Source organism: Onychostruthus taczanowskii, unplaced genomic scaffold (genome assembly GCF_017590055.1).
Source record: "Onychostruthus taczanowskii isolate IOZ18803 unplaced genomic scaffold, ASM1759005v1 scaffold226, whole genome shotgun sequence".
In the NCBI taxonomy this organism is placed as follows: Eukaryota; Metazoa; Chordata; class Aves; order Passeriformes; family Passeridae; genus Onychostruthus; species Onychostruthus taczanowskii.
Window position 1 is genome coordinate 79,954 of NW_024499529.1, and position 16,275 is coordinate 96,228.

Below are 16,275 nucleotides of genomic sequence, written 5' to 3' on the forward strand. Positions count from 1 at the left end.
CAATTATGTGTTTAAAGTTACTGCTCCGTGTCCCTTGTAAAAGAAAACTTATTCATAAACTTCTGGATAGACAGTTCTGTGGGAATATAACTTCCCTGGCCTGAACCAAGCTGCCTTTCCCAGATAATCTAATGCTACACAGGCTCTTTAAAGTGCGAGCATGCTATTTATTATTATTTTATCATCTATAAAAGACACCAGTGTTGCAGCTGGGAGTGACACTACACTCCAATCAACAGGGAAAACCCCAAGGACAGCTGCTGTTCCCAGAAATATTCACTGCCAGGTGCTGGGGGGTGCAGGCTTGTGCAGGGCTGCCTTCCCTGCACCTCCTCCCTGCAGGCTCAGAGCCAGGGCACTGCCACGGGCACACCCCACTTCTGGGCTGGGGTTTGCCAGATGCAAGCTGGACATTGCTGAAATGGACTTGGATGCAACCTTGCAGCTTCTGGAGCCAGGGCAGAGCTGGCCCCACACACGTGCACGTGCCTTGGGGTTTCCTTACTGGGCTGGAAGCAGCATTCAGCTCAGCACCCACTGCCACTGGCTGGGTTTGCTCCCTGAGTGTCCCATCCCGAGCCCACAGAGCCATCCAGCACCCAGGGCAGCAGGGTTAACCTCAGCTGCACGGAATTTAACCTTTCCTTTCCGTCTGGCACCTGAAGATGGGGTCTTTATTTGGAGGAGGTTTGGTGAGGTGTGGAGCGCTGAGCCCCCTGCGCCAGGGGCTGGGGGCGTGGGCAGTGCCACCGTGTGAGTGCCAGCGTCCAGGAATGCCGGGCACGTCCCCAGCCTGCCCTGGAACATGCCCTGGAGCAGGCTGGGAATGTGCTGCCTGCCTTCTGCCCTGCTCCTGGAGCGGGATCAGCAGTGGGATCAGCAGTGGGATCAGAGCTGGATCAGCAGGGGGGTCAGAGCTGGATCAGCAGTGAGGGATCAGCAGTGGGGTCAGCAGGGGGATCAGCAGGGGGATCAGCAGTGTGGGATCAGCAGTGGGATCAGCAGTGGAGTCAGAGCTGGATCAGCAGTGGAGTCAGAGCTGGATCAGTAGTGGGATCAGCAGTGGGGTCAGCAGTGGGATCAGAGCTGGATCAGCAGTGGGGTCAGCAGTGGGATCAGAGCTGGATCAGCAGTGGATCAGCAGTGGGATCAGCAGTGGGGTCAGCAGTGGGATCAGCAGTGGATCAGCAAGTGGGATCAGCAGTGGGATCAGAGCTGGATCAGCAATTTGGGATCAGCAGCTGGATCAGCAGCTGGAGCACTGCCCCAAGCCTTTAGCACAGGGAGCTTCAGGAGCATGGCATTTACTGCAGCCTGCATTAATTGTTTGCTCTGTAATTGCACAGAGGTTTCTGCTTCCCACCTTTCCCTGGGATGCAGTGGGGATTTGTATTCCTGGCACTGTTTCCTTTAGCACAAGAATCTTTCCTTTGTTCTCTTCCGACTCCTGTTGACTTTAGGAATGGCTTTGATTCCTGAATGTCTCTTTGAGGGTTTCTTGTCAAGGGGAATATTTATATTTCATAGCATTTGAGCAAAGAAAGGCAAAGCAGGCAGGGACCTCAGAATGCAGAATTCCTGTCAGATCCTCTCCACAGCTTTTGTGGGGAAAGCAAGTGAAGCAGCCAGTTTCAAACCTTCAGATCCTCCTAAGCTGCTGTTGTGTGGCTCAGGGGCAGTGTGTGCAGCATCTGCTCTGTGGTGGGAGATGCTCAGAGATGTGTGTGTGTGCTGGGGCACTCCTGTGCTCCTGGCTTGCTGTCCCTGGGCTCGGCAGCTCTGCTGCTCCCACCTCAGCTGGGACAAGGACAGCACTTGACCTTTCTGGCTGCAGGTTTGAGTGCCACTCCTTTTCCAGGGGTGGAAGGAGGTTTGTGTCACTTTGCTGTCCCCTCTCTCAGTGCCCTGAGTGTGCCCTGCAGTTCCCTCACTCAGCACTGCCCATTAGCAATCTTTAATTAGCCCCCACCTTCCCCTCTTCCTGCTGGGGAATAATTTGGGGTTTATGTGCAGTTTTTCTTGGGACTTGTCAAAGAATAATTACAGCCCATTAAGTCCCCTCTGTATCATTAGTAATTCACACCTATGGAGTATTTTCCAAGCAGCTGATCTCAGTTGTCTCTTAATTGCTGGAGTCCATAAACTCTGTTACACTGAAACTGTGTGAAGGATTTGCACCCTCTAAAACTTCTCCCTCCAGTGCAAAACATAACAGAGAATGGGAATGTGGCAGCTTTATCAGATCTTACTTCTTCCCTATTTAGGCAAATTATTTGCTTCTGGCTCTGTTGAAAACTCCAAAATATATTTTAAGGTGTAAAAAATACGAGACTAAAAGGGTGAGGAAGTTGTGGCTGTTCAGCCTGGAGAGGAGAAGCTCCAGGGAGAGCTCAGAGCCCTTCCAGGGCCTGGAGGGGCTCCAGGAGAGCTGGAGGGGGACTGGGGACAAGGGATGGGGGACAGGACACAGGGAATGGCTCCCACTGCCAGAGGGAGGGCTGGATGGGATCACAGATGGTTTCAGCTGAGCATAAGAGAAAAAAATACTGTTGGTGGCAACTCTTATTTCCCTGGAAAAAAAAAATCCTGGCCCCCTGGCAGAGGAACAGTTTCTGCACAGAAAACATGACACTATTTACAAAAAGCAGTGTCTAATATCCTTTTCCAGCTTGGAAGGAGGAGTTTACTTCAATACATCCTTTTTTAATTGCCATGAGCTGGACTTGTAAATGCTGTAAGTGGCTGAGTAATAGTCCTCAGTGAGCAGAGAGAGGAAGGGACAGGTTTTCCACTCCTGGAAGCCTCTGCCTTCCCTCAGCTCAGGCAGGGAGACTGCACACAGCAGAAACTGAACACAAATAAAAGCCTCTTAATTAAAAGATCGTTTAAGCCCAGGGGATGCCCGTGGGTGTGATGGCAGTGCCCAGCACAGCGATCCAGCTGGGTGAGGAGTTTGTTTGTTGGGGGTGGTTTGGGAGGTGGATCCAGGATGTTCTCACTAAAACATTTCTTCCTTTCCTCTAAAAAAGGGGAGAGAAAGGGGAGGATTCCTGCTGAGAAATGGGGAGTTAGGGAGAAGGGAGGGATCCCATTTTGTACAATCTCATTTGTCACTGACCTCTGCAGGGATCAGTGGGTTTGGGGCAGGATGGGGCACACAGGCAGAGCTGAGGCAGGGCACTGTGGGATTCTCTCCAGGCCTGGATGATCCCTGTTTCCCCAGGTCAGGTCCGTGCCTGAAAGCCCAGCCCTGCACAGAGTTCTGTCTGAAAGCAGGAGTGCTTTGTGTTGGAAACAATTTCCTGCTGCAGTTTGCATTTCCTCCTCAGTAATCCTTTGCCCCAGTGGGATGGTACAGAGGGATTCTAGCAAAGCTCAGCTGGCCTGGCTGCGAATTGAACACATCCCTTGATGTTTCTGTGGCAGATGTTCAGGTAGGAAGACACCCCACAGGCACTGCTGGAAAATTCTGATTTGTGGGGTCAGGAAGAGAGGGAACCTCTCTGCCAGCGTGGGGTTTGGGTCCAGGTCTCTGCTCAGGGACCAGTGCAGGCTGTCGGGGTGAGCAGGGGGAGGAGGAGGAGCAATTTAATCACAGAAACCCGTTTGTAGGTGATGGAGGCAGCAGCCTGAGCCTTGTTGTGTTCCTGCAGGGATGCTGGTGGTGATCGTGCTGCTGCTCATCGCCATCGCCGTGGTCGCGCTCTGGCCCACGGGTTAACCCCGACCCCAATCCTGCCAGAGCAGCTGCTGCAGGGAGCCCAGGGCTCGGGGAGGCTCCTCTGAGGGCAGGGAACGAGCTGCAGCCATCGCTGGGAGTGAACTGCGGAGCTGGGAGTGAACTGAACTGCATCCGTCGCTGGGAATGAACTGCATCCATCGCTGGGAGTGAACTGCAGAGCTGGGAGTGAACTGAACTGCATCCATCCTGGGAATGAACTGCATCCATCGCTGGGAATGAACTGCATCCATCCTGGGAATGAACTGCAGAGCTGGGAGTGAACTGAACTGCTTCCATCCTGGGAATAAACTCCACTGCTGGGAATAAACTCCAGAGATCGGAATGAACTGCATCCATCGCTGGGAATGAACTCCACTGCTGGGAATGAACTGCACCCATTGTTGGGAATAAGCTCCACTGCTGGGAATGAGCTCCATCCATTGTTGGGAACAAGCTCCACTGCTGGGGATGACCTCCTTCCATCACTGGGAATAAGCTCCACTGCTGGCAGTGAACTCCACTGAGGCAGCATCCACCAGACACCCGCTCTCCTTGGCTGAAGAGCTCGGTGGGGTCTGGAGGATTTCAGTGGGAAAAAGGATTTCATCCCACTGACAGCATTTCATCCCACTCTTCCCACCTTCCTCTGGCACTCAGCAGCTGCAGCTGTGGGATGGACCCACCTCTCCTGCACTGGGGGCACGCTGGTGCTGCTGCCCTGCCCAGCTCGCTGAGCTCAGACATCCCAGGGGCTCCCAGCACCGAAATCCAGGAGTGGTTTGGAGAGCAGCAGCGTTCCCTGCTTCGGGATCCCTCCTTGAGAGGGAAAATTCTCTGTTCGAGGAATATCTTGGGGAGTGGTTGAATCTGGATTCTCCAGGATGGGAAGTGACAGCCCTGCAGGGCCCCCGTGGGCTGCACAGAACCAATGGTGGCTGGGTCAGCGCTCAGCCCTTGGGGGGGTACTGCTGGGTTATTGATCTCCAGGGATAGTTACTGGTGGGTTATGGATCTCCAGGGATAGTTACTGGTGGGTTATTGATCTCCAGGGATGGTTATTGCTGGGTTATGGATCTCCAGGGATAGTTATTGGTGGGTTATGGATCTCCAGGGATAGTTATTGGTGGGTTATGGATCTCCAGGGATAATTATTGGTGGTTTGTGGATCTCCAGGGATGGGAATTGAACAGCAGCAGGACTCAGCCCAGCCTGAGAGAGTGGGGAGCTTTGCCCTCGTGTGCTCCCAGGGGCTCTGCCAGCCTGGCCTCGGGAGATGCACCACAATTAACGTCCTCACTGAGCTCTGGCTCTTCCTTTGACAGCTTCTCACACCCTTCTGCAGCTGAGAGGAAGGATTACCTATTTCAAAACTAATGAAAAAGAAGTATTAAATGTTTGCTTTTGGCCAAGAGAATAATTATTTTGTTACACATGTCAGTTTGATTTCAGGATTAATAAAGCAGCAATAAATACTGATTAAAGCTGATCCATTTATATACAGTTTCTCTGCCTGGGGTTTTATTGTATCTTGTGTTGTCTGTGAATGATTTATCCAACGCTGCCATATCCTAAGAGCTGGTCTGGAGAAGGAAATAATCAATTTCTGTCAGACTTTGTGTGCATTGTGTCAGATCTGTCAGACTTGCAGGGGCTGCCCCCACCTGCCCTGGTGCTGTCTCCTTTCACAGCTCTGGCACTCGTTTCCCTCTGCCCACCCAGCACATCCAGCACTGCTCTGGGAGGTGGGAGCCAGGCTGTCCTGGTGCTGTCCCCTCTGGACTGGCACAAATCCATTCTTCTCTTGTTTCCCCAGACTGGCACTGCCCGTGTTAAGGGTTTGGAGGGTGCAGATCACCTCCAGTCATCTCCCTGCAGGGTGCAGCTGCAGGCTGCAGCTCGGACCCCGTCGCTCCAGGCTCTGGGGATGAGAGCTGTGGAGAAGATGAAGAAGATGAGTTGTGCAGGAAGCAGAGGCAGGGAGCTCCTGAGTACCCCGTGGGACACAGGGAGTACAGAATCCCATGTGGTTTGGAGGGGAAGAACTTGAAATCCCATCCATGGGCAGGGACCTTCCCTGGCCCAGCTTGCTCCAAGCCCCCTCCAGTCCGACCTTGAACATGCCCAGGGATCCACAGCTTCTCTTCTTCACCTGCCGTGGGTGGTGCTGTGTCCTGCAGCTGTGGGAGCTGTCCCCTGGATCCAGAGAGCATTTCCCTTGTCTCTGTGCTCCCAGGGAGGGCACAGGAGAGAGGAGCTTGGTGGAGAGAAAGGCCCAGAGATCCAGCTGTGCCCCCTCCAGCTTCAGCCAGGGCTCTGTGCCCATCCTCAGCGCTCAGAGCTGGAGGAGAGGCTGCAGGCTGGAGCTCCTCTGGGGTCATCTGTGTGCTGTGCTGGAGAAAATCCTCAAAGCCTTTCCAAGGGCAGCCCAGGCTGTGCCTGGTCAGCTTTCTTGGAGAGATGCTTCACCTTGGGGCTGTCAGAGAGGGGAGGGGCAAGCAGGGGTGGTTTAATGTGCTCTGGTTTTCAAGAGGGCACGGCAGGGGGATCCTGAGTTATTGTTGATGTCAGATTAGAAATGGAGCTTTAGGCAGGGCTGCTCCAGCTGGGAACAAGGAAAGGTTTTGGAGAGGAGTTCCAAATGCGTGCATTCCTGCAGTTCTGTGGACACTGGGAATGCTCCTGGAGCTGTTCCTCAGCAGCAGCCTCCAAACCTGGAGCAGGATTTCACTGCCAGCTCTGGAGCAGCCCCGTGGATCTTCAGTGACAGCCAGAGAGCAACGTGGGCTTTGTCCAGAGGAGACCACGGGCCTGGGCTCCTAATTAAAACTGCCACTTCTAGAGGGAATTACAGCTTTGTTTGAATTCCCAGGACACACAGGATGGACGTGTAACTCATCCTGGTCAGCGTTCCACAGCCCTTTGTTCTGACCCAGGCTTTCAAAGGCTTTTCTGACCCACTGGATCCTCCAACACATTCTTCCTGTGAGTGCCTGGGAAGGGTGGAAACAGCAGGACTTGCTCGCTGTGCTGGCCAACAAAGGGCATCTCAGCCTTGCCCTTTAGGTAGCATTTAACGTGTGGTGTTGGTGAGGAATTTTATTAAAAAGCAGCGGATTTGGCAGCGCTCTGCTGTGTGCAGGGAAGCTTTTCTGTCTCCCTGCCCCACTACAGAAAAAGAAAGGTTAAAATACGAGAGATGCCAGGGTTTGGCTCCAAGCAGCAGCGGTGGAGGAGCCAACCTGGAGTGGCTTCTCCAAGCAAAAATCTTCCTGGAATGTGCCCAGAGACATCCCAGTCTTCACCTTCCCTGCCACCTCCTCTATCTCTGTCCTGGAGGACGTGCTCAGGAGTTCAGCTGCTTCCAGCCATGGTTTCATCAAAAATCCCAGTGCTGGGGGCAGGTCTGGTGTGTGCCCCAGTGCCCTGGGAAAAATCCCCACCTCATCCTGGAATGCTGCTGGGCATTTCTCATTCCCTGATCCCTGGGGTGGGCTCGGTGTGTGGATGGCTCCTCTCCCACACTGCCTGCTGGGACCAGGCTGGCAAAACCACTCCAGGTCCAGCCCTCCGTGGGAAAAGCCTCATCCCCCTCTTTCCAGAGCCCCGTGTCACCTTTGGACAAGTGGCCACCTGCAATCTGGGAAGCCCATTTGCCCCTCGGAGCAGAGGGCTGGCACTTGTAACCCATTTGTCTCTGCAATAAACATCTGACATTTCCGGCCCCGGGATGTTTTTGGATTCATAAATCCCCAACACTGCTGAAGGCTCAGGTCAGCTGGGCTGACCCCCAGCGCTTGGCAGCACCTTTTGCCTGGATTTTTGTCCCTGGAAGCGTTTTGCTGCCTCAGTTCCCCCCTCAAGCTCTCTGGGCTGAGGGTGCCACCAGCCCTTGCCTTCCACCGGCGCTGGCGCCGCTGATCCTGCTGGGGCTGCCGGAGCCTGAGCCCCAGCATGGGCAGGAAGGGCCAGCATGGCCCAGCAGCCCCTGCCTGGGGCAGAAACTGGTCCAGAGTGGGCTGGCAGCTGTCCTGATCCAGACTTTGGCCGTCCCCACCTGTCCCCCAGCTCCGGGAGGGTTTTGGCTCTGTCCCACTGCAGGGCACAGCTGAGCCCGCAGGGGCTGGTGGGGACCCCCTGCCACCCACCCACGGTGACCCCGCTGTCCCCAGGGCCAGTGGCCGCTGCCTGGGGGTGCTGGGCAGGGACAGGGCTGGCACTGCCAGTCACAAATAGCTGTGCCACCTCAGGCCTGCCAAGGGGCCACTGACAGACCCGGGGGGTGGAGGGGACACCGTCATTTCCTTGCCCAGGTCCTTGTCCCACAGGTTCACTGAGCAGTGGGCTGGGAAAAAGCAGAAATTCCTGGAGATTTTTACAGTTTACAAGAGTTTATTCAACTGGTTTCTGACTTTAGTTCTACCGAGGGGGTGCTGAACAGTTACAAGCTCCTTCGGGTCAATTACAGCCAATCTAATGAACAAACAAACAAAAGGGGGAAAAAAAAGGGAAAAAAAAAAAAAAACTCGGAAAAACAATAAGAAAATCCACAACTTTTTCACGTGTCATTAAATATATTCATATATAATAACCATAATATATTAGTATGCATTGTAAAGAAACATCGCCCAAAGCAGTCTGCCATGGTCATAACTAAACAACATTTACAGTTCAAGATATTAACAGAAATAATAATAAAAAAAAAAAATCAACAAAATAAAACAACCCCAAAAGGAACACAGGTTTGTGAGGGGGCGAGGCGGGGCGGGAGGGGCACGGACACGACGGACGAACAGAAACGAGACCAAGCGACTTCTGTCGGGTGCTACGGTCAGCGATGATTGTTTTGGCATTTCAGCTGCTCTCCAAAGCCTCCCTGAAGGCACCACAGCCCCTCCCGGCCACCCCGCTGTCCTGGGGGTGCCCCTGCTGTCCCCAGGGCGATGGTGGCCCTGGCTGGGTCCCTGCTGGCCAGAAGGGGGTCGGTGCCCCAGGGCTGTGTTGAGGGGACATCCTGTCCCTCTGGGGGACAGCAGAGGTGTCCTCCTGGAGATGTCCTAGAGCAGGGGTGCTGCAGGGAAGGGTTGCCCCTCTGGAGCCCCAAAGGGGCTGCCGTGCCCTCGCAGCAGAGCTGCTCCAGGGTCAGGGCTGCTGGGAGCCCAGGGGGCACTGGCACCGTGGATGGAGTCAGGGCTTGGGCTGCCTGGGAAGCACAAAACTCCAGCAGGATGGAGGGACAGGCCCGGGCACTCCCCCCCGGGCCAGGATCCTGCCTGCTGTGCCAGCTCATTTCCTCCTGAGCCCCTGGCTGTGGCAGTGCCTGGAGGGGTCTGGCTGTAGGATCAGGGGTGGGGGTCTTCTGCAGCCTCCAGGAGCAGTGGGAGCAGGGAAGGGGCTGGAGGGTGTCCCTGGGGGGTTTGGGGTGTCCAGGTGTGCTGTGGGCAGCTCCCGAGTCCCCAGGTGCCCTGGCCTTTTCTCCTGCTCTCCACGTGGAGAGCTGGCTTTGGGCTGGATTCTGTTACCTTTAGGCACCATTTGAGGGCTGGGGACATCCCAGCTGCCTGGGGATGTGCTGTCCCCACCCTGGCAGCAGCTGATGGTGGCTGCAGGAGAGCATCCAAGCCCTGGTTTAGGGCTTTAAGCCTCCATTTAGACACCTGAGGTCAGATTTTACCCCTCAGAACCTGGTGGCTTCACTTCCCTTGGCTGCAAAACCCTCAGCTCTCCTTGAGCTCCGAGATAAGGAAAACCAAATCCAGTTTGGGAAAGGGGAGAACACACAGACTTGGTGGGGAGAGTTGCTTGATGTCCAGGGTGGGATTTTTCTCCCAATACCCAGATGAATTTTGGGGGCCTTGTGGTGGCAGGGGAGGCTCAGCAGAGCTGGGTCCCTCCGGGTGGTGTCTCCAGCAGCCCTGGGAGCCTCCTCTGTGCACCTATTTACATGGCTGCCCTGCTTTATGGTGGTTTATGTCATTATATAAATATTGTCAATTGCTATAAAACAAGGCAAAACCACTGGAAAATGTCATAAAAGAGATGTTTCCAAGTTTCCTAAAAGGAAAAATAGCAGGGAGGTTTTGCTTTTCATAGCGACTAATGTTTGCTTCTCCTCCAGGTAGCGTCCTGCCCTCCCTGCCTTCCTGCCCAGGAATTCCCACTCTCCCTGGAGGAGGTGGGATTGGAAATCCCCATTCCCCGGGGGCTGCTGTGGCAGGGGAGCAGCCTGGCACGGGGGTCACAGCTCCAGAGCCAGTCCTGCCCACAGGATGCTCCAGTCTGAGGTGAGGCAGCCTCCGCTGTGCTCAGTGCATTAATGACTGGAAATTGGGAATTGTAAATTGGCTGGTTGCCCCCCCAGCAGAGGGAGGAGAGGTCCAGGTGGGTGACACCTTGCTCCTGGCTGAGACCCCTTCCCTGTGTGGGCTGTGCCCCGGCCAGGCCTCAGAGCTCTGCCCTGGCCCATGGGGACAGTCCCTGGCACCCTCTGCTCCCACTTTGTCTCCAAGACTTTCACAGGGATGTCAGGGGCTGCAGCTCCAGAGGGAGCAAGGGCAGAGCTGCTGGGGGTTTGGGAGAGCTGCCTGAGTCTGGGAGTGGAACCAGCGACCAGCCAGGACCCTGGTATCACCTGCAGGGGTTTTCTACCCTCTGAGGGTTCCTGGTGTGCTGACAGCAGCAGAGGGGAAGAGCCCATGGAGGAGGTTCAGGGGTGGCCACAGTGGAGATTCAGGGACTGAGACTGGCAGGATCTTCCGGGGCACTTTGTGGGAACTGGATGCCAACTCATATTTTGTCAGGTCTGGGTGTTTCCTTGGGGATCCTGGTTACTGACTCCTTGTAAATGGGTGGCTGGAGGGGGACAGGGCACCCTGTGGGCTCACACTCCTTCAGTGTGGTGGGGGCAGCATCCTCAGGGCCAGGGGCTGGGAGCCATTCCCAGAGTGATGACACAGCAGGAAGTCACCCACCAACATTGTCCCCTCGTGGCTGTGCCTCAAGTGGCCCCAGAGCATCATCAGAGCCGGAGACCTCGGCCGCCCCAGGCAGCACCGGGGGGTGACCACGGCTGTTGGATACCAAAGCCCTCCAAGACCCCGTCCGCCGACCCTCGGGTCTGTCCTCAGCAAAAGTCTCGGTTTAGTTTCCTCTACAAGAACTGTCTCAGTCAGCCTAAGTTGCAAACACATGTTTTGGGGATGGGGAGTTAATTTCCAGCGGTGCTGTTGATTAGTTTCTTACGGGGTGGATGTGCCCATGCCGTGCTTTGGAGGCAGCAGATGTTGGCAGCTGGAAGGCAGTTTGGTGTCTCTGAGTTCTTCAGCAACGGGGCAGGAGGGAGCTGGGGGGCCCCAGGTGCTGCATGCCTGCACCCCACTCGTGGGTTCTGTCCATATGGATTGGGTTTTGTTGAGTTTTCTGATCCTGTTGGGTCCTGTTGGATCTTGTTGGGTTCTGTTGGGTTTTGTTGGGTCCTATTAAGTCCTGTTGGTCCTGTTGGGTGTTGTTGGGTTCTGTTGGTTTTTGTTGAGTTCTGTTGGGTCCGGTTGGGTCCTGTTGGGTTCTGTTGGGTCCAGTTGGGTCCTGTTGGGTTCTGTTGGGTTTTGTTGGGTCCTGTGGGTCCTGTTGGGTCCAGTTGGGTTCTGTTGGATCCTGTTGGGTCCAGTTGGGTTTTGTCTTCCCTGGAAGAGGAGGTGCAAGCCCAGCACCCCCCAGCCGTGGTCGCTGCCCCCCTGTCCCCCCAGCCCGCCCTGGCAGCCGGTCCCTGCCCACCCCAGCTCTACACAAAGCAGCATGCACAGTCAGTCTCTCCCTCTCCTCCTCGTTTAGGCTTTCTTACACTTCCCCTTCTTCTCCCGCTGCTGGAACTTCCGCAGCCGCCGGGCCCACGTGTCCCGCCACTGGATCACCAGGCTGCTTTTGTCCGCAATGATGCCGCTCTGGTCGGGAGAGTCCTCGTTGTTGCCCAGCAGCAGATACTTCTTCATGGGCTTGATTTTGGGGCACTTGCAGGCTATGTCCTTGGAGTGGATCCACAGGGTCTGGTCGCCCCGGCGGATGCGGTTGCTGCCCTGTTTGTAGACGGAGATGATGTTCACTGTGAACTTCCACCAGTCCGCGTTCTTTTCTGCTTTCAGGATGTGGATCTGGACAGCTGGAAAGGAACAACACACAGGCAAGAGAGGAGGTGTTACTGTGTGGGCTGGTGAGGAGAAAATGAGCTTCAAGCCTTACCTAATGGGCTGTGTGAGGAGGAGGGGTCTTGCAGCAGCCAGGGGTTGTGGATGCCCCAAAAGCTGTACCCCAGGCCAGCCCCCAAGAACAGGAGCAGCCAGTGCTGCATCTGAGGTTCAGCAGAGCTTCCAAGAGCACTGCAGGCTTGGGAGATGCTCTGCAGCTCTGCGCCTGGCAGAGTCACTGAAACCTCTGCAAGGGCTGGGTGGCAGCACTGGGCTCCGAGGAGATGTCCTGGTGTCCTGGCAGAGCACTGAGAGATCTCCAGCTCCCACAGCCAGAGGGAGGTGGGAGGACAGCCCTGATCCCTGCACAAGGTGCTGGTGATGATGATGGTGATGATGATGATGATGTTTTCCAAGCCCATGGCTGATGCTGTGTAACCTCCTCTGTAGCCACAGACTGAGGAAACCTCAGCCCTTGCTCTTTGCTGGGACACAGCTAAAAACCAGCTCCCAGGAACGCCTTCCCCTGCCCAGCCCTCCTGGGTTTGTTTGCCAGCTGTGGGTGAGGAATCCCCCCCAGCAGGGACACAGGCAAGTCCCAGCTGAGGATGGCCTGGCTGGGAGAGCAGGCAGGGCCAGGCCCTGCACAGGCTGGTGCAGCACAACCACAAAGAGCTTTTTTAGCCAAATCATTGAGCTTTTCCCTTTTCCCCACGTTCCCTCCGTGCCCTGGGAGCTATAAACCCCTGCCCATTCACCTGCCTGCCTCAGCTGCCTGGCTGAGGGGCCAATCCTGTTTGTATAAATTAACAGAGGGAGAAGAAACCCCCAGAAACCTCAGGGAAAACTCTGCCACTTGCCTTGTAACAGTCCAGTTTTCCCCCTGGATGGAGGAGCATCTCCCTGTCTCTAAAACCAAGTGATTCCAGGCTCTGGGAGGAAGCAGAGCTCTGCAGCCCAGCACAGCTTTTTAACACGTTGCAAAATATATGGGGTTTTTTTTTTCAGAGGGGGTCATGGGGGCCAGATGCTTTCATTAAAAAAAAAAAAAAGGAAAAAGGAAAAAAAAAAGGAAAAAAAACAACCCTAAGCTCTGACCATGTATTTCCCTGTCTGGTGTGAAGGTAACAAAATGTGAAGAGTAGCCAATTTTTATTTTTTGGAAACAAATCTTTCCAAAAAAGCTTAAACCTTTGACCTGCCTGGGTCCACACTGACAAAATGGAGAAAATGAATGAAAAGGAACTGGAGAGAGGTGGTTACAGGAAACTCTGCTCTAAAACACACAGTCTGTATTTTTTTTTATGTCAAGGCCCCTGTCTCTTATTTTTTCCCTTTTTATTAATGAAGTGGAAGGAGTGAAAGCTCTGAGGAAGGCTTGGCTGGCGCAGCCACAGCTGCCTGCCCTGACAGCCGGATTTCTGCCCACAGCTTCACATCCAGCCCAGCTCCAGTGGGGTTTGTCTGGCTGTTTCGGTGCTGAGGTGGGACCAGCATCTCCCAGGGGACACAGGACATGCAGAGAGGCAGAAATGGGCCAGGATGAATTTTTGGAAGTGCCTAAGCTGGATTTAAAGACTCCCTTGCCATGAAGGAGGTTTCAATCCTTCCTGATTTGGGGCTCTGGCTCAGCTGTGCCCCCCAAGTCCAAAGCTGGCTTTGGGGCTTGGTGCTGCCCTTCAGCTGCCCCCTCCTGGGACACAGCTTGGCTTTGTGCTGAGCTGCTCTCCCCTGGCTCATTGAACCCAGGCCTGTCCCCATCTCTGCATCCCTGCAAAAACATCCCTGGCAAAACCCCTGGGGCAGCAGATGGAAGGTGACAGAGGATGGTGGCTCCTCCTGGGGATGCTGCTCCCCTTGCTGTGGTCCCCTGGGAGCAGGAGAACAACATCAAAGGAGCTGCAGCTTCCACTGCTCCAGCTGGGGCTGGTGACCCTGGTTTCAGTGAGGGTGGGCTCTGGTTCAGACTGGTGACCCTGGTTTCAGTGAGGGTGGGCTCTGGTTCAGACTGGTGACCCTGGTTTCAGTGAGGATGGGCTCTGGTTCAGACTGGTGACACTGGTTTCAGTGAGGGTGGGCTCTGGCCCAGGCTGGTGACCCTGGTTTCAGCAAAGAGGGGATCCAGCCCAGCTCCTGCCTGTGCCCCGTGCCTGCTCCTCCCTGGCCTTTGCAAACTGGGCAGTCGAGCCCTGGGGGGAATCTGGGGCTCCTGCACCCCAGGCACTCCCAGGGATGCAGAGATTTTTCTCCAGGTTCACTCCCCTGCAGCCTGCTCTGCTCCCCAGGGAGCTCTCAGGCAGCAAACGGGCCTGGGGAGCAAGGGGACAGCGGGGGGACAACGGGGGGACAGCAGGAGGATAGCAGGGGGACAGTGGGGGCACAGCAGGGGCACAGCTGGGTCCTGGGGAGGGCAGGGGCTGCCCCGGGAGCCACATCCCACCTGACACTGACACTCCTGAACCACAAATCCCACCTGGGTGGTGCCTCCCAGCCCTCACCACATTTTGGTTCTTTGCCAGAAGAAGGTGACAGGGTGGTCCCCGGGCTGGGGGAGGGGAGGGAGGGTCCCTGGTCCCCTCCTGCATCCCCAGAGCTCAGGAATGCTCCTGGCTCCTCGAGGCCTGGCTGGGAGCCTCCAGCCACAAGAAAGCCCCGAAGGCTGGAAGCTGGAGATGAAAGCCCAGGGGTGGATGGTTTGATGTTAATAAAAACAAAACCCAGCCCAAAGCCTCAAAACAACGTCTGAGGGCAGCTGCTGAAGGCTGAAAGCAAAGCAGTGCCTTGCAGCATTCAGAGATGGTGAGTCAGGGCCCCAAACCCCTGAAGCTGCCATGAAAACAGGGAGGCTGGGGAAAACCTAATTATTTAATTACTTTTTAAATTTACATTTGGGGTTTGTGATAAACCTCCTGAGTTCAAGGCTTCCCCTGCTAAGGCTGACTCAGGGCTGGGCTGCAGGGCCAAATCTGTGCATCCTGTGCTGGGATCCTGGAACATCCCACACATGGCAGGCACAGACCTGTCTGTGGGAGCTGCCAGTTTGGGACCATGGCTGTGCTGGCCCCTGGAGAGGTCCCAGGGAGTGGCAGTGGGGACAGAGCAGTTGGAGGGTATTTCATATGGCCAGGTGGAAGGGCGTGCTGGGGACAGCGGTGGCAGGCCCAGATGTGCCAGTCCAAGGCAGGGTTCTCCAAAGGCTTGGCTCCCCTCTCACTGCACAAGTGGAGTGGAGTCCATGTGGATTTTATTCCAACCAGCAGCAGAAGGTGACCCCAACACCATCTGGGTTTGGGAATGTAAAGGGCTGGCTCCTTGCTGGAGCAAAGTGTTAAAATGTGATTTTTCCCCACCCCCCCCCCTTTTTTTCAGTTTTTAATTTACTTGGCGGTGGCTTTGCCTCGCTCTGGTTGCCAATTTCCTACTGGTTTCATATTGGAGATTTATGATCCCTAATCCCTGGGTGTGCCCTGCTGCTGGGGACCCTCACTGCCCGGCTCTCTCCCTCAGCACGTGGCTGCAGCAGGGACTGCTCAGCTCCAGGAATGGGATTTCTCCACCTTCCGAGCGCTGCAAGGGGCTCTGAGTGCCAGGGTTGGTGCTTCCCCCTGCCCTGGGTTTTTTGGGGGATTTGGGTTTTTCTCCCCCTCCCTCCCTCTTTTCAAGCTGCCTTTTGAAAACACGTTTTGCTTTTTTCCAGCAGCCCCTGCCAAGCTCCTCTCGACAAAGGGGGTGACTAAGAGAAGGCTCCACTGAAGGAAGGATTTTTAAACTTTTTTTTTTTCCAAGAAAGGGCAAAGTGAGCAGATGATCTCACCTTTCGGATGAGGATTATGTTCCTCAGCCCCATTCCCTGCCCAGAGCTGGGATGGGGATGCAGGGCCAGCAGGGGACCACAGTGCTGCTACAAAACCCTTCCAGCATCATCCGTGCAGCTCAGCATCGGGGGCTACATGGACATCTAAAAGCTCCAGGTTTCCTTCACCACAGTCACACCCCACAGAGAGCTTGAACATCCCCAAAATCGGGCAGAAAATGTACTCCTGAGGGAGTACAGGGTGTTCACATCACCTAGACCAGCATCACCTGCTCTCATCAGATAACCCCTGTCCTCCTGGGTCTCCACCCTCGGTGGGCTCAGCCTGAACCCCTTCTGCTTCCCCGGGATTTAAGTGCCCCCACCGCAGCAAACCCCTCCTCTCTCCCTGCTTTGCTGGGAGCTGAGCGGCCCTGCGCTCCCCCACGCAGCCAAAAAAATCCCAGAAAAAGCTTTTCTGCCTCTGCTCCTGCCTCCCCCTCTCCGAATCTCCCGGCCTGCCCTCCCCGCCTCCTGTTGCACTCCAAATATTTGCACCCAAACCCATCTCGCGGGAGAAAAAA

General features: G+C 55.3%; 2 protein-coding genes across 4 annotated transcripts in view; one reads left to right on the forward strand and one right to left on the reverse strand.

The window, feature by feature from the left end:
* The window catches only part of STX8 (syntaxin 8), a 102,382-nt gene that overhangs the window by 78,114 nt on the left and 7,993 nt on the right, over positions 1 to 16,275 (forward strand). The window contains exon 8 of one of the 2 annotated variants that reach the window (XM_041405205.1): positions 3,654 to 5,221. The exons of the other annotated variant lie outside the window; for it this stretch is intronic. Coding sequence (XP_041261139.1) covers positions 3,654 to 3,721 — 68 coding nt within the window. The 3' untranslated portion in view covers positions 3,722 to 5,221. Of the gene's footprint in view, positions 1 to 3,653; positions 5,222 to 16,275 lie in introns of those variants that run through there. 2 annotated transcript variants of the gene reach the window in all.
* The window catches only part of NTN1 (netrin 1), a 78,838-nt gene continuing 73,838 nt past the window's right edge, over positions 11,276 to 16,275 (reverse strand). The window contains exons 6-7 of one of the 2 annotated variants that reach the window (XM_041405203.1): positions 11,559 to 11,873; positions 11,276 to 11,371 (exon numbers count right to left, since the gene is read on the reverse strand). In XM_041405203.1, the coding sequence (XP_041261137.1) occupies positions 11,370 to 11,371; positions 11,559 to 11,873 (317 nt within the window). In that variant the 3' untranslated portion in view covers positions 11,276 to 11,369. Of the gene's footprint in view, positions 11,874 to 16,275 lie in introns of both variants that reach the window. The other variant, XM_041405202.1, reaches the window with a different exon arrangement.